The 18,228-nt window shown below is 40.2% G+C and overlaps 1 protein-coding gene across 2 annotated transcripts in view; it reads right to left on the reverse strand.

Annotated features, from left to right (window-relative positions):
* PIWIL2 (piwi like RNA-mediated gene silencing 2) overlaps nt 1–14,820 on the reverse strand; it is a 71,225-nt gene extending 56,405 nt beyond the window's left edge. For both annotated transcript variants that reach the window (XM_039243792.1, XM_039243793.1), the window contains exons 1-10: nt 14,790–14,820; nt 12,530–12,766; nt 10,693–10,780; nt 10,405–10,543; nt 9,720–9,923; nt 9,017–9,127; nt 5,877–5,997; nt 5,263–5,387; nt 4,109–4,189; nt 3,687–3,800 (exon numbers count right to left, since the gene is read on the reverse strand). In XM_039243792.1, coding sequence (XP_039099723.1) covers nt 3,687–3,800; nt 4,109–4,189; nt 5,263–5,387; nt 5,877–5,997; nt 9,017–9,127; nt 9,720–9,923; nt 10,405–10,543; nt 10,693–10,780; nt 12,530–12,718 — 1,172 coding nt within the window. In that variant the 5' untranslated portion in view covers nt 12,719–12,766; nt 14,790–14,820. The remainder of the gene's footprint in view (nt 1–3,686; nt 3,801–4,108; nt 4,190–5,262; nt 5,388–5,876; nt 5,998–9,016; nt 9,128–9,719; nt 9,924–10,404; nt 10,544–10,692; nt 10,781–12,529; nt 12,767–14,789) is intronic.
* Nucleotides 14,821–18,228: the final 3,408 nt, after the last annotated feature.

An 18,228-nucleotide genomic window follows, 5' to 3' on the forward strand; every position in this document is an offset into this window, starting at 1 on the left:
AGAAGAGTGGGAATTAAGGAAACAGAGAACAGAAAAATAAAGAAAATCAACATCAAATACTGGTTTTCTGAAAAGGTCAACAACACTGACAAACCTTTAGTTACACTACCTATGAAAAAGGGAGAATCAGATTTCTAAACTCTGGAATTCAAGAGGGAACATCACAATTGGGCTTAAAGAAATAAAAAGAATTATAAGAGAACACTTTGAACAGCAATATGCTAACAAATTAGATCACCTAAATGAAATGGACAAACTCCTAGAAAGACACAAGCTACCAAAACTGAACCAAAAATAGAAAACCTGAAAATATCTAATATGTACAGAAACTGAATTAGTAATTTAAAAACTGCACACAAAGAAAAACCAAAGCCCATTTGGCTTCCCTGTTGACTTTTTACCAAGCAATCAAAGGAAAATGAATTCCAATCCTTCACAAACTCTTTCAAAAAACACAAGAGGAAGGGAATACTTCCCAACGCTTCCTATAAGAACAGTAATCCAGAGATATCAAAATCAGGCAAAGGCATCACAAGAAAGATACAGATTTTAGGAATACAGACAAAGAGGTGCCTGGGTGGCTTAGTCGGTTGAGCATCCGACTTCTGCTGAGGTCATGATCTCATGGTTTGTGGGTTTGAGCCCTGCATCAGGCTCTGTGCTGACAGCTAGTTCAGAGCCTGGAGCCTGCTTCAAATTCTGTGTCTCCCTCTCTCTCTGACCCTCCCCTGGTCACGTGCTCTCTCTCTCACTCGCTCTCTCTCTCTCAGAAATAAATAAAACATTAAGGAATAAAGACAAAAATCCTCAACGAAATACAAACAAACCAAATCCAGCAACATACAGAAAAAAATTATATACCATGAGCAACTGACATTTATCCCATGAATGCAAGGTTGATTTAACATCCAAAGATCAATTTAAAAAGGACTTTTTATAAAGTTTATTTATTTGGAGAGAGAACAAGCAGGGGAGAGGCAGAGAAATGGGGGAGGAGGGAGAGACAGAGAAACAGAGAGAGAGAGAAGTCCAAGCAGGTTCTGCACTGTCAGCACAGAGCCTGATGTGGGACTTGAACCCGCGAACTGTGAGATCATGACCTAAGCTGAAATCTAGAGTTGGATGCTTAACCGGCTGAGCCACCCAGGCACCCTAAAAGGAAGATTTTTTTTAGTGTTTTTATTATAAAAAACAATTGACAAAACCCAAGAGTATTTCATGATAAAAACACTCAATAAAAAGGAATAAAATGGAACTTCCTCAATGTGAAAAAGGGCATCTAAAAAAACCTAAAAAAAACCTCACAACTAACATACTTAATGGTTAAGACTGGAAAGGAAACTGATTCAGCACTATTTTCAAAATATATCCGGGGAACACCTGGGTGGCTCAGCTGGGTAAACTTCCAACTCTGGCTCCGGTCATGATCTCCTGATTCATGGGTTTAAGCCCTGCTTCGGGCTCTCCAAAGGCACTGTGGAGCCTCCTTGGAATACTCATTCTCTCTCTCCCTCTGCCTCTTCCCCACTCATGCTCTGGCTGTCAAAAATAAACTTTTATATATATATATGTATATACATGCATATGTATATATGTGTGTGTGTGTGTGTACATATATATATGCATATGTACACACACACACACACACACAAATAAAACCAGGAGCCAACCACTTCTCACCACCTCCACTGCTGCCATCTTCATGTCATCACCGAGACTCCTGGTTGGTCACCCCACTTCTATCCCCACCTTTTCAAGTCTCTCCTCCACACAGCAATGGGAGGAATTCTTTACAACTCAGGCCACATCATGTTACTCCAGCCACAAGTCCTGCACTTCCCTCAAAGGAAAAGCTAAAAATCCTTACAGTAGCCTTTAAAGCCCTATACTGCCATTTCTTCCGCCTTCTCCATCCTCCCACCACTCTGGTTTGGCTCTGCTCTTGCCATCCTGGCTTTCCTGCCACTCCCTGAAAACAGCCAGGCACATTTGGTTCTTTTAAATGACTATCACAGCTGTCTCTCTGGCAACAAGTCCCTTCGACCATATATTCACCTGACTAAATCCCTCGTCTCCTCCAAGTGTTGGCTCAAACGACTTGGCCACTCTAAAATTACACCTCTCCAACCTACCCCATCCCACGCCTGGTACTCTTGATCTCTCCTAACCGATGTTCTTTTTTTTCCTTCCAAAGCTCTCAACACTTCTGGTACACTATACAATTTGCTTATGTGTATTATTTATTGTTCACGACTGACTACAATGTAAACTCCACAAGGAGAAGGATCTTTCTTTATTATATTAATGGTACATCCCAAGGCTCTGGTATACAATTGGAGCTCAAATGCACACTGAATCAAAGAATCCATTTATCAGATAAGCAAAGATTTACAAGCCTGATAATACCTAGTAGCTGTACACAGCTGGTGAAAAAATGAACTAAAGTCTTCTAGAGAATAGTTTGTCAATGTACATTTAAGTATTTTTAGTATATATATATATATATTTTTTTAAATATTTTATTTATTTCTAGCAGAGAGAGAGATACAGCGTGAGCAGGGGAGGGTCAGAGAGAGGGAGTCACAGACTGAAACAGGCTCCAGGCTCTGAGCTGGCAGTCAGCACAGAGCCCGACGCGGGGCTCGAACCCACGAACCGCGAGATCATGACCTAAGCGAAAGTCGGACGCTTAACCGACTAAGCCACCCAGGCGCCCCTATATTTTTAAGCCTCTATCATGTTCAGCCCTTTCATTAAGTGATTCCGTTTCTAAGTACATAGCCTTATAGAATCACCCATGAACGCAGATTTATCTATAAAATAGGATTTCATGAAACCATTACAAATTGTACACATCTGTATTTACTATAGTAAATGATTCAATATAGTAACACATTTAAACAAAAACCCAGGATGCGTGTGAGGGTTTTTTTAAACTTTTTTTAATGTTTATTTTTGAGAGGTAAAGAGAGAACATGCAAACACATACTAGTGGGGAAAGGGCAGAGAGAGGGTGAGACAGAGAATCCAAAGCAGGCTTCAGGCTCTGAGCTGTCAGCACAGAGCTGGAAGCAGGGCTCAAACCTGTGAGCCATGAGATCACGACCTGAGCCAAAGTCAGACGCTTAACCAACTGAGCCACCCAGGCACCCCAGGGTGTGTGTGTTTTAAACCAAGCCTTCTTAACCAGAGAATTAAATACAATTCTTCCTCAAAGTACAGCAAGTCTCCATTTAAATACCCACCTCAGCAAGACTTATCAATAGAGCACATACATTCATTATCCTTAATTAGTTCTACAATTTAAAATCCAGGGGCGCCTGGGTGACTTAGTCGGTTAAGCGTCCGACTTTCGCTTGGGTCATGATCTCGCGGTTCGTGGGTTCGAGCCCCGCGTCGGGCTCTGTGCTGACTGCCAGCTCAGAGCCTGGAGCCTGTTTCAGTCTGTGACTCCCTCTCTCTCTGACCCTCCCCTGCTCACGCTGTCTCTCTCTCTCTCTCTCTCCCCTAAAATAAATAAAAAACATTTATAAAAAAAAAAAAATAAAATAAAATAATTAAAAAAAAATAAAATAAAATAAAATCCAAACAGAACAATGGCCAATCTATATTTATTACCAGCTATTACTAAACTTTTCAAAAAAAAAATGTTAGCTTGTTAAAAGTAGATCCCACCATTCACTCACATGACATCCAGCACTGAATCATTCCGAATAACCTTATGGGAGACATCAGCTAGCAGAAAAAGACCTCCATCTGTTCTTCGGATGCTAGCTGCATAGCCTGGCCAGATCTGCAACCTGAAGAGAAAGGTGAACTTTATCTTACGGTTCTAAAAGGGGCACAGATAATTCTCTGTCCCCATTTGAAACAACTGAGTAAATAACGCCCTTCTCCCTAATAACAATGGAAAAAGCACCATGAATCAAATTAAATCAACATCATTGTGAACTTAACTAAAAAAACTAAATTATGGGAATGGATTTAACTGATAAATTGTATTTACAATCATAAAATACCGTCGAGATTTCTGTACTAAATATGGTACAGATACAACGAAAAATTTCCAGAACATTCAAAAAGTAAGGAAGAGAAAAACACCACTGACCTGTGTTGCTGTAGAACCATAGCACTTGTAGGGTCATAAAAGTTTCTCCCCACAAGCTTCATATCTAAAAGTTTCATTACCCTGAAATAAAGAGCAAATATAGATCTTCTAGAGAAGAATCCAAAAAGTTAAGCTCTATTCCTCTTAGCTATATTTTCCTTTTGAAGCCCGAAGTGCCAAAAATTTTGATGCCCTTTGCACAGTACAGCTTTATTTTTTTTTAACTTTTTTTAAAATATATTTTTATTTTTTATTTCTAGGAGAGAGAGAGAGAGACAGCATGAGCAGGGGAGGGTCAGAGAGAGGGGGAGATACAGACTCTGAAATAGGCTCCAGGCTCTGAGCTGGCAGGCAGCACAGAGCCCGACGCGGGGCTCGAACCCACGAACCGCGAGATCATGACCTAAGCGAAAGCTGGACGCTTAACCAACTAAGCCACCCAGGCGCCCCTGCACAGTACAGCTTTAATGCTAAGAACACCCTTGCCAAAAGAAAAAAAAAATTAATGAAGCATTATCCTGGGGTATATACAACTGACAACAGCTTGTCTTACTAGGTAACCAAAAACTGAGTTGACTTTCCAGGTTCAATTTACCTTATTTTTCACTATTAACTACAAAGAATGCAAGAGAGTCAATTTCTGTTTGTAAAGATCACTCTGGCATAGGAAGTTATGTTTGTCCTGGTAGTTCAGCTTATTAGGTAGAAATTAGGTTCTGTGTTTCATTTAAAAAGAGATGGTATAGGAATAAGTTTTAATGAAAATTTGGATCTTATAAAAAGTTAAAAACTTATGAGCTGTCTGTATCCAAAAACTCAAGGGACCTAGAAAAAATTCCTCCAGCAAAAATTTTTGTACACTACCACTTTGAGTAGCCCCATCAGTAACACCATTAAATTATGCAATATAAACACCTGCTTTTAAAGTTCCTGAATGATTCCAAAAGAACCCATCCCACTACCTACCTTCATTGTACCCAAATCTGGCTAATCACTTGGCATAAGGTTTGAATAAGTTAGCCTCAATACCATCCATTTATTTATTAAATGTTTCCAAACTTATTTCGATAGGAACTGTAGTATACCCCAAGCTTCTTGAAAAGCACTGTTACAAACACAAGACTACGATTAAAGAAAATAAGCTGTTTTCTCACCGACGGAAAACAACATTGTAGAAAGGAATGCACAAGTCAGAACAGGGCTCCAGGATCTTTGTCAACTGAATCTTAATGCTGATCTCTGCATCGTCAGTTTTCCTTTGACTTTTCAACTCAAGGACCTAACAAATAAATATATGCAAGTAAAAAAAAAAAAAAAAAAAAGACAAAACTACCAAGCCCTAATCTAATCCAATGTGTTCTAGAAAACACTAAAATACCTTAACTATATTTTCTACTTTCCCCTCACTGTGCTTTCCACACTGGGCAAAATCACAGCATGATAACAAGGATTTAAGAAAGGATTTGACAAGAGAAATTAATGGAGAATTGACTAGCAATAGATCCCTTTGCATCTAAAATCTTAAACCATTCCCTATCACTGAGTTCACAGGCTTCCAACCACTCTTCTTATTTAAGAAGGGAGTTCTCGGAGAATGCAAATGAAAAAGTGTCTTAGTTTGACATTTCATTGTTACAGAGAAGTCTGTTTTCCCTCTAAGAATAGAAAAGAACAACTCAAACGTCAGGATGTCTGTGACTTCCTACCACTCAAAGAACCAGAACTCTCTTAGGTTTCATTCCAAAATATATTTCCTATTTGGTCTCACTTGTTTCTGAAGCTTAATAGGCAGATAGAGAATGGATCCATCAAAAGCAGTAACGTTGCCGGTGACAGCTTGATGGTCCTTCAGCATGCCAAACCTCATGCTTTTGCACTCCACATTGGGGCTAGAAAACAAAAAGGATTTTACTTCATTTTGCTCAAACAGCAGCCTTTATTACCTCTCTAATAGGTCTGTTAGAGAAACAAATAATCACTTGTAACTACTGCTCCATCTAGTGGTCATATTAAAAATTCAATACAGTTTACCTGACTACAAAAGGAACTTCAACCCAAGAATACCTGCCCACAGAAAAAAGCCCGCTACCCAAAGACAACTGCCTTGGCATGTCAGCGCATGTTTTTCCAGATTTTAGACAAGAGAGTCAGAAAAGTTTTTCAGTAAAGGACCTGATCACAAATATTTTACGGTTTACAGGCCACATGGTCTCTGGTATAGCTACACAACTAGACCAACATGCACCAAAGCACCACAAACGATATATATACACCAATGACCCTGGTTATGTTCCAGTAAAACTTTATTACAAAACAGGTGGTGGGCCAGATTTGCCCTGCAGGCCAGCCATAGTTTGCAATCCCTGCTCCAGAACCTGCAGAGATACACACTTTAAAACGAACTTTTTAAAAACATGATTTTATGGGGCACCTGGGTGGCTCAGTCAGTTGAGGGTATGACTCATGATTTCAGCTAAGGTCGTGATCCTGGGGTTGTGGGATCCAGCTCCAAGTCTGGCTCTGCACTGAGTGTGGAACCTACTTGGGATTCCCTCTCTCTCACTCTCTCTCTGCCCCTCTCCCCCACTTGCACCCTAAAATTAAAAAAAATAAATAATAAAAATAGGATTTTACTCTTTTTTTCACTTGTGGCAATTTCTACTTTTTATTGATTCATTGTCACAAATCTTACAACTTTGAAAAGCTCCAGTAGCTACTTTGACACAATGACTGTCCCATTTCATCTCAGTAACACAATCTCTTCTCTAACTGCAAAGTTTAAAGAAATCTAGGGCTTAAAAGAGTGAAGTGTGTTCAAGTACATGATGAAAAATTTAAAAATTAGGGTTGCCTGGGTGGCTCAGTCAGTTAAACGTCCGACTTCAGCTCAGGTCATGAGCTCACAGTTTGTGAGTTCGAGCCCCGCATCAGGCTCTGTGCTGACAGCTCAGAGCCTGAAGCCTCCTTCGGATTCTGTGTCTCCCTTCCTCTCTGCCCTTCCTCTGCTTGTGCTCTGTCTCTCAAAAAGAAACAAACATTAAAAAATATTTTTTAAATAAAAACTAAAATGGTCTTTCTGGACTTCTGTCACATAATACAAGGAAGCCACAGGATGACCGATCCACTATAATACATCTTCTCAGTATCCTCTTAATGGCCTGGCATCCTCTTCATATTGTGGCTTTAAAGGTCCAGATTTACAATCTTGAAATTTATAAAATCCATGTCTTTTTCAATGTCCAGTCAATGCAAAGACCTGTGAAGGCTCAGACTCCTTTCTGCTTCATGAGCATTTGTCAATCTATTTCCAGAGAAAGGGTTCTTCCCTCTTGTTAATAGTCACTCCTTTTCCTTACATTCCAGAGCAGGCCTAGTTCCATTATGCTCCCTTCTTAGGGGTTCAATTTCACCCTCTTTTTTAGTTCCTTCTCTTCATCTGTAACATGTGCTCAGCTTTGAAGCAATCATCCTAGTATTCTCTTTAATTATCATTGCATTTCTCATTCCTCTTACACACTTTTTAAATAAGTGGCCAGCTTACTGGCTATTTCCCATGGCCTATGCTCTCCTTGGTTGTTTTTTTTCTTTTTTAAGTTTTATAAGTTTTGTTTGTTTAGAGAGACAGAGAGAGAGAACAAGATGTGGAGGGGCAGAGAGAGAGGGACAGAGGATCAGAAGCAGGCTCTAAGCTAAAAGAAGAGAGCCCAACAGGGGGGCTTGAAATCACAAACTGTGAGATCATGACCTAAGCTCAAGTCGGATGCTTAACCAACTGAGCCACCCAGGTGCCCCTCCTTGGTTCTTTCAGTCTAGTTTTTTCTCCATAACCCTAACAAAGCTACTAGAAAATCAACAAGAGTGCTCTTGAAAGTAAATTCAGTTAACTTTTTTTTCCTGTGGCCAAAGTCAATCATCTCATCATTTAAAGGAGGCCTTTCTTTGGTCTTTATAATCTATCTTCAGGGTATTTCCTCCTAACTGTTCCTTTCTTCTCTCTTACACTCCACATATTCCTCTTATACCAATTAGTGGCTGTGCTTCAAAAATTCAGTCTTCCATCTTCCTATTTTCTCCCCAAAGATACTCCAAAACATCATTTTCACAATTCCAGCTAATAATCTTCAGCTAATGACTCTCCTGAGATTTTAAAAGAGAACATAAACTAAAATGAATTTTTAATTTTCAAGAATGAGAAACCCTGAAGTTATTGATATAATATTAAACTTATTTTCTATGATTTTTTCTCTCTGATTTTTTTAAATGTTTATTCATGTTTGAGAGAGTGTGTGTAGGTGGGGGAGGGGCAGAGAGAGAGGGGACAGAGGATCCGAAGCAGGCTCTGCATTAACAGCAGCAAGTCCCATGTGGGGCTCGAACCCATGAACAGCGAGATCGTAACCTGAGCCAAAGTCGGCACTCAACTGACTGAGCCACCCAGGCACCCCTTACTCTCAGATTTTGTCATAGACCGTCACTGGAGAGCCATCATGGTAGGAGACTTATGCAAGGAGGATGTGGGTTTTGTGAGGTATGGGTCTCACACCAATGGGGGAAAGGGGTCTCTCCTTAAGACAAGGAATACAAAGTTATAGATACAAAATAAGTTAAAAGATTATGCAAAGGGTCTATGCAGGTAAAAGGCCCTGCACTTAAGCTTCATTAACTACACAGAAAATCCTTACAGGTGCATAAAATGGTAAAAAAAATAAAATAAAATAAAATCTGAAATGGTAATATAGCTAAATATAAATAACGTTAACCTTAAATTTATCACAAGGACTGGAGTTTGTATATTATTGTAGGCAGAGGTTCATTATGAATCACACAGAAAAATATTCAATTATACCAGGAAAACTATTTCATTACTGCTCTCTAAGAAGTGAATACAGAGAAAAAAGCTGTGAATACCTGAAAGTCACATGATACTGATAAACTGCTTCATTATGACACTGTATTTTGATAAGATTCAATCCCAAAGATTGAGGTGTACCTTTTGATCCTTGCTTCACAAGAAGCTCTCTGAAAAATGAACAGAAGTACGCATATATACCCAAAACAAAAATGCAAACAACTCATGCCACAAAAAAAATAAAAGAAAAAAAAAACATTGAAGGAAGTAATATTTCACACTTAGCTTACACAAGACACCCAAAAGCAGGCTTTGAAGGCTAGAAGCTAAATTCTTAGTAGTCTCTAATTAGAGAGGCAAGTCCACCTTCTTTGCTCCAGTAACATAAATGGAATAATCTAGGCCAACTAACTAAGAACACAAGAATTAGTTCCACTGAGTAAGAAGAACTGCTCCAATATCTTTCCTAGATGATTTCCTTATCTTCAATGTGACAAAGAATTGGCTATGTCTGAATTGAGAAGGGAATGAAAAATCACTTGAATCCACTCTCTGATACATGCTTTCTATACCATCAACCCATTTACTTCAACAGGAATTGTCCCACCTCTTTGTCATTCCCTCCACTGGCAAACAAAAACAAAAACAAAAAACCCTGCAGTAGCTACCACCCACAAAGGAGTTTAGACACAATTTACAATATTATGGGAAGGCCTCCCCCCACATCACTGCCAAGCAGAGAAGGCAGTGCTCCAGACTTACTTCTTGTGTTCTACAGCCCCAAGTAAAGGGTGATCCAGAGAGTGTGGTGAGGATGCGGGCAGAGGTGATAGTGATGACGGCTGGGCAGGATCCAGAGAAGTCAAGCTGAGAGCGGCAGGAGCCTTGTATACTCCTCTGCCTATACCACCAGCTGCCCTTCCAAAAGGGAATAAAGACACATCCGAACTTCCTCTTCCAAGCGCTCTGAAACATTGAGAAGAGAAGCAAATCAGGATTTTATTAACCATCTACACCCCATCTAAATGATTGCTCCAAGTCTACATTCTTTTCCTGGAGGTGTCAGCAACAGGGACCCATGGATTCTCTCCAGATCCATGCAGGCATCTACATGACTCATTTTGCTAATTTCTCTTAATACTGACTCTCAGGGCCAACTTTCATGGCAGAATTGAGGTGGAAGTTAGAATCAGCCAGGTTAAAAAACCACACAATCAAGTTAACTTAACAGAGCAAATGAAATTATAAACTGCCCAGTGGAGGACTACTTTTTACCCTTTTCCAATGACTGCCTGGATAGGGGCTCCTGATTATCTTACAAAATGTCCATTCTTTAATATAAAACCATGCATTGTTTATAATACAACCCTTTCCAGAGTTTCTCTCTGGACTTACAGAGCTATTTCATCTGAATTTGACACTTACCCTAGAAGGCAACTGTACCCACCTATTCCAACCAACACAGGTCTCTGCCATCTTGCTATCCCCAGCTGCCAGCACTGAAGGATCCAGAAAAGTGGGATGGGGATCTTCTTTGTCCTTACGTACCATACTGGTAGACAAGCCTCGACCTAAAATGCCTCTACCTGAACGGAAGGGCCAAAACCCAACTATAACTGTGAGTTGAAGATACTTTAATGTACAATTATTTTTCTGAAGATAAACTGTATGAATTTAAAAACAAACCAACCATACATACATACCACATTTTTTTTCAAATTAGTTTTCCACATACCTAGTGGAGGCATTTCCCGTTTCAGAGGGGTCTGAGACACTGTTTCAAGGCCCAGTCCTCGGAACATGGAGACCAAACCCACACATTCCTATGAAAAGAGTAGAGTTATTCTAAGATATATTTCAAAATTCTAAGATACAGAATGTATTTCATTTCTAAGGTGAATTAACAGTGTTATTTCAATGACTGGAAGTAATGCACATTCCGTAACAAATGTAGTGAAGTGTTTAAGAAGATGTAATAAAAAATGTTTCTAACAACAACAACAAAAAAAGACACCTACTGATGGTTTTCTAACAGTCTTTGTAAATAATAAAAATCATCTTTGAATTCTATACATACTACAATAAAGGAAAAAATGCTTTATAAAAAATTTTTAAGTAGCTTTAATAAACCCTTTAAAAAAAGAAAATGTTTATTTACTTATTTTGAGAGACAGTGAACAGCCATGTGTTTGCAGCAGATGGGAGTGGGAGACAGAATGAATCCCAAGTAGGCTCTATGCTCAGTATGGAGGCTAATTCAGGGCTTGATCCAATGACTGTGAGATCATGACTTAAGCCAAAATCAAGAGTTAGATGTTTAAGTGACTAAGCTACCCAGGCACCCTCATAAACACTTTTAATAAACACTTTTAACTATGTCATATTAGATTTTCAAGCACATATATAGCTACCGTCTATGATTTGATGGTACAGTTTAACAGAGTGCAATTCTTCTATTTTATTTCCTATACACCCAAGGTAAGAGGAAACACATAAACTAGTTAATACATTTTCTGAAAAACTGGATCATTTAAAAGTATCTGAAGTTTGTGTTTTTTTCTTTTTTTTTTTTTTTAAATATTTTTATTTTATTTCTAGGGGGGAGAGAGAGAGACAGCGTGAGCAGGGGAGGGTCAGAGAGAGAGGGAGACACAGACTCTGAAATAGGCTCCAGGCTCTGAGCTGGCAGGCAGCACAGAGCCCGACGCGGGGCTCGAACCCACGAACCGCGAGATCATGACCTAAGCGAAAGTCGAACGCTTAACCAAGCCACCCAGGCGCCCCTGTGTTTTTTTCTTAACCTCCAACAAAACTTGCTCCTGTTTTCCTGCAGCAGTTTTGAAAGGTTACTGCTGTTACACTTGTTAGAGCTGCCACTTATAGATCCAAGAAAATCATCTAAGTAAAAATACATGTCATCAATTTCCTTCCTACAGAATATTACATTTGACACTGTCGACTCTTAAAATTGGCATAACTGCGTATCAGCTTCTTCCTATATGTGCTAACTTATTATTTGAGATTTCTTAATTACAAACACTACTCTTAAAATTACTATATAATTAGAGGAGATTAAGAATGCACATACATGCAAGCGTATACATATTAAGAACAATGGCTGAAGATCTTTAAGATTTGGGCAAGGAGCCTTCTGGAAGGAACCTTCTTAACAATTATTACCTCAGAAGCAGGAGTGGCTGCTAATATCACAGAGCCAAACCCAGCATGAAAATCTAAACACTTAGAAAAGAACAAAAAACTATTATCATTAAACCTGTCATTTATGTATATACATTTATACCTATAGAAGCTAGAGGACTAAAGCATTTACCCAACTCTATTTAGCAGTCTTTATGAGGCACTTTTTCTAAACTCTTGCAACTTCAGGATTTTAAAGATGCCTGGAATGCAATTACTTGTTAAAGAAAAACCGAACCCAACCCAATCAACCAACCAAAAAAACCCAAACTTTTTTTTTCATACAGGGCTTCAGTTTTCTAAGCACTCTGAAATCTGTTATTTCCTGTGACGATAAGCTGTACTGCCACATCTGCATCCAGACATGGCCTTACCCTTTGCGCTGCCCCACTCCGGGGACTTGGTTCCCCCAGCTTTCCAAACGCAAGGCCTCTGCCTGCAGGTCCTGCCCTGCCCAGCGCGGAGTCCAAAGGTTTAGGAGCTTGCGGCCAACAGCCAGGCATCCGCACACACTGAGATGGGTTCACAGAGGAGCCCCGGAAGGGTGGTCGGACAGGATCCATTGAAACGCTGCAGAGGGCACTGGTGTCGATCCTATTCTGATAAATTACCTGCCAACATTTCATTTTATAAAGATTAAAGAGTCCCAATTGTTTTCCTTTTCCTTTAAGACAGGTTCACAAAGCATTAAAAACATAGCTGGGGGCTTTTTTGTTGTTTTGTTTTTTAGAGACAGCGCGCGCGCGCGCGCACACACACACCAGGGGTGGGGGAGGAGAGAGGGAGAATTTTAAGCACGCTCCATGCCCAGTGAGTAGCCCAACGCAGCTCAATCGCAGGACCATGGGATCATGACCAGAGCCGAAATCAAGAGACAAACTCTCAACTGACTGAGCCACCCAGGTGCCTCCGAAACACATTTTATTAGGTCAGACCAGTAATAAAACAAGCCTCCTATAACAATTCACTTCAAAAGGTCTATTTAGCGCAGAAAATTTTGAATACTCTCTATCAGCAAGCCCTTAAAAGCCAAACTCTCCTTAAAGGTACTTGTATTTTCTACCCAAATAGCCTCTCAGAGAACTCAGTCCCGCCAGTTAACTACCTGTTGCACAAGGAAACACTTTTCATGTATGGAAAGGATTTTGGTTTATGAGCAAACTCATAGTTAACATAATCATATCACAAAATTATTCTGTCAGTAAATATTTATGGGGTTTGCTCTATTTTTGGCCTTTCTTTTCTCTACTAGACTTGTAATTTTTTTCCCAATCTACTTTCCCATTAAACTATTCCATCTCCCCCTTGATCTCCATAGGTGCTTCTCTGAATCTTTACCCAATTCTTCTCTATAAAACTCTTCTTTCAAACCCTACCGGAACTGAAGTCTCTAGGATGCAGACCCTTCTGCTCTGAGCTTGCAATACCCACTGAGTTTCACGGGTGACATTTAACACTCTTTTCTCACCCCGGTAACCAGGGATAAGTCTCTTCCTGGCTCCTCAAATCTCAGGACCATTAGGCCTCTTCAAAATCACTTTATAATCTACAGAAGTCAGGACTCCTTCTTTAAAAAGTTTCCTTCATTGCCCTGATCCACCCCTGATCCCTGAAAAATCCTTAAGTGAGAAGCAAACCTCTTCTTAACTTTTGCAAACTTGCCTTAAGTATTAGCTACAAGAAACCAGGCCATCATATAAAGACTGACAGAATTTCTAAGTCAACACTACAGGTGGTTATAGTTCAGGATCTGGCAAAACAAAAAACAAACAAAAAACACCAAACTTCTAATTTTTAACTAAGCTTATACATGTAAAACTAAAATGGCAGGATATACCTCCCTTCCTTAAAGGCTACAATAGTTCTCCCCTTTAATTGTTTAAACTCCTTTCCAGTTGCCCTGGGCTCCTTGCTAACATTTCCCAACACCACCCAAAGAAATCAGCTGTCTAACCAGCACACATTGAGAGGCGCTATAACACCTACAAATTACAGGATTTCTGGAATCCTCCTCTTTCTCCACCCCTCCCTCATGTCCATCATCACTTCTAGGGATTCAGGCCCCTACTCCAGAATGCCCTCCCTCAGTAGAGACTTTCTCCTTTGATTAGTTAGCAAAGAGCTGGCTGGTTAGAAGGCGTGATAGGGACAGGCCGCAGGTCAGGCCTACCTTCCCCACGTCTTCAGGTGCAAGCTCTGGGCTGGGGAATTAGGACTTGGGGGCTAACCAGAAGGGAGGCTTCTGTAGGCAAATCCTACCCTCCTTCCACCCCAGAATAAAATCCTAGTCCCCAAACCAATAACTGCCGGGGTTCCCACTCACCGCTTGCGTCTAAATAACTCTCATGCTCTCCTCTGGCCACAACTACTCCCACCTTTTCCAGTTCCTGTGTTCCTCCTACACACCCAGCCTCAAATAACGACTTCCTGGCCCGGGCCCCAACCCCAGCCCCACCCGGGGACCCACAGCCCCTCGCGCCTGGGATTGGGGGGTTGAGGGCAGAGGGTCCGCAGTGGGCCGGAAGGACCCCCTCCCGCCGCTCGCCACCTCTAGCTTGAGCGAAAGCCCATCCGGCCTGCATGGGGACCAGCTGGGCCTCTCTGGTCTTCCAAACCGGCGTCCCGTCCACTCACCAAGCTCCAGCCGTCGCCAGGCTCTGCCGGGCCTCAGGAGATCTCGGCTCAACTCACCTGAGACGCCCAAAGGCCCACATGCTGCAGACCAATCTCCCGTCTTCTCGCGAGGCCTCAGGGGCTGAACCCATTGGCCAAACGACGTGCCACTCACATGATGCAGCCATCTCATTGGCTCTCGTCTGAGAAAAGAACCTCTCCCTTTCTAGCAGCTTCGTTCTACGGCAGGTTCATCCCCAAAGAAGAGCTTGAAATAGGGGTCTGGAAGTTAGGGGTAAACCGAATTAGAGGTGTTATGTTCCTAATGTCTTGACTCCGTTCTGAGGGCAACTCCTGTTTAAAAAAATTTGCTCATAATGAAAGCGACTTGCTCCATCCTTCCCAGGGAGAGGATATAGGAATATAGGTGATGAATAGAGAAGAGTAACTTGAGTTCACCTTCAAACTCAAATTCTCCTGATTATGTGATCTCTGTGCCTCACTTTCTCTCTATATAAGATAGGAATAAAAACATCCATTCACAGGGTTTCCATACATGGAACTATACATAAGTGAGATGATGTATATAAATCCCTTACCATAACAACATTGCCTGCAATAAATGTTGCTATTATTATTTATTGATGTTTGAATCTGTAAGCCAAGAAAAGCTTTCTCCAAACTATATAAAAGTATTGGTGGTTAATTTTGCAATTACAGAGTATTTCCACCCAAAGAAATAAAGATTTCTCCCCTTCTCCAAACATTTTGGCAAATAACTACACCCTTACCTAAACCGAGGTTTTCTGAGATGGATGGGTTCAAGCTTCAAGAAACCTTGGCTGATTGTGCTGAGACATGCAAATACTCTGCATGAAATAGCACTGGAGAAGCCTTTTCCAAACCTCAGATATTTCATACCTTGTTTTAATCCACACATTCAAGGAATCTCTTCTTTTTCTCAAATCAGAATAAAGTTTGAAAATTATTGGAGCAGGAGGATTTACAAAGCAGATATTTACAAATATCTACTCTTTGTAGATATTATTTGTTTAATGTCGTAACATTATAAATTCTTCTACCCTACTACCTTCCTACCGTGCAATGTTAAAATGTTATGTTCTAATAACATATATAGTGGGCAGACTTTGGTGCCCAGGCAAACATTTAGTAGCAAGTGCACTCAGAAACTAATACAAACTGTTTTGTAACCTTGATAAAGTCCCAACTACCTGTCCTTTTAGGTACTTTCACCAAACTTCGCATGAAAGATTTATTCCATACCCAGGAAACGATATTTTAGGGGCAGGATTCAGCAGATCTTCACAACAACAATTTCCAGATAATGTTCTGAAGCTGTCAGTTTGGGAATCTAAACCAAGAGCACCATTACAAAGTAATAATGGTAATATGTATTATAAAGGGCATATCTAGGTTCCTTGTCATGCAAGAGTAGGTGGTCTCTGTACAGTGTTTCTGGCCAATCCATACATTATGAATACTACTTATTTCACCAAAGAAAAATCTGTATAGTCTGTTTTGAATGGACATAAAGATAGTATGGACATCTGCTCAAAAGCTAATCAATCTTTCCTGGAATTTATATTCCCCATCAGGGTACTTCACTTGTTAATTAACCATACATAAGATATCAATTAAAAATAGTACACATAGATCATACTGTCTTAAGTATTTAAAATTAAATTATCTGTGATATTTTCATAACACCAAATTCCATCTACTTAGCCCTGCCAGGATCTAAAGCTCAGGATGAAGATGACCCCATAACTACATGCAATCTGGATTTTCCCAGGCAATCATGACTTCAAATACTCTGGCCCTTTGTCCTCATAACTACTTTCATTCTGACCACATTTCCAGATTATTTTTGTTTAGAAACTAAAGTCACCACAACCACAGCATTATCAAGGGCAGAAAATTACATTGCCTGTTGGGTCTAGAAACTACAGGGAGGATTTAATTGGAGGTAGACCTATGTCTGTAGTACCTCTGGGTTTCACATAGATGTAAATACAGATCCTCTCAGGAGAAATATAGCATCAACCTGATTCCAAATGTCCCATAAAAAGTATCAATAAATATGAACTCACAAGAAAAATAAATAAATCACAAAACACATTAGGGTCAATAAAGTAAGTGAACAGTTCTTTTGTTATTTGTAATTTAAATCTAAAATACACATGAGTGCACATATAAACACACACACACACAGATTAGGCTCAAAAAGAATACAAAACAATCCAATAAAAAAATGGGGGACAAGCAATTTGAACTGATGTTTCACCAAAGATGATATACAAGTGGCTAGTAAGCACATGGAAATATGCTCAATGTCATTAGTCATTAGGGAAATGCAAACTAAAACCACAATGAGATATCATTTCACACCCACCAGAATGGTTATAATAAATAAGACGGATAATACGTGTGATGCTTAATTTTATGAATCAGTTTGACTCGGCCATCTCTGGGGTGCCTAAAGATTTGGTCAAACATTATTCTGTGTTTTGGAGGGGATTAACATTGGAACTGAGAGACTGAATAAAGCAGACTTCCCTCTCTAGTAAAAGTGGGCCTCATCTAATCAGGGGAAGGGCTAATTAGGACAAGAAGTCTGACTCTCTCTGGAGTAAAAGAATTCTTCTTACCTTATTGCTTTCAAACTGGGATATCCGCCTTATCCCGCCTTCAGACAGAGACTAAAACATTGACTGTTTCTGGGTCTTAAGCCCATCAGCCTTTAGACTGGAACAACACCATATATGTATCTTAATGGTTCTGTTTCTCCAGAGAACCCTGACTAATAACAAATTTTGGAACCATGAAGGGGGCTACTGTAACAAATACATAAAGGTATGTGTTTGTTTGTTTGTTTGTTTGTTTGTTTTTAAACAGAGAGAGACAGAGCATGAGTGGGGGAGGGGCAGAGAGAGAGGGAGACAGAATCTGAAGCAGGCTCCAGACTCTGAGCTGCCTGCACAGAACCCGATGCAGGGCTCGAACCCATGAACCGCAAGATCATGACCTGAGCCGAAGTCAGACGCTTAACCAACTGAGCCACCCAGGCGCCCCTGTAAGTGTTTTTGGAACTGGGTGGTTAGTATAGACGGGAAGAGTTTTGAGGTACATGCTAGAAAAAGCCTAGATTGCCCTGAAGAAAAGTATTGGTAGAAGTATGTTCATGGTGCTTCTGGTGAGATCTGGGACTGAAGTGAGGACCATATTATTGGAAACTGGAGGAAAGGTGATCCTTTTTATAGAGTGGCAAAGAACCAGGCTGAATTGTGCTCTAGTGTTTTGTAGAAGGTGGGACTCATAAGCAATGAACTCGGATATTTAGCTAAGAAGATTTCTAAGCAAAATGTTGAAAGTGAGACCTGGCTTCTCTTCCTGCTTGTAGTAAAATGTGAGAGGAGAGATATAAATTGAAGTAATGATA

This window comes from Hyaena hyaena, unplaced genomic scaffold, assembly GCF_003009895.1.
Source record: "Hyaena hyaena isolate Hyena2069 unplaced genomic scaffold, ASM300989v1 scaffold_230, whole genome shotgun sequence".
NCBI classification, from domain to species: Eukaryota; Metazoa; Chordata; class Mammalia; order Carnivora; family Hyaenidae; genus Hyaena; species Hyaena hyaena.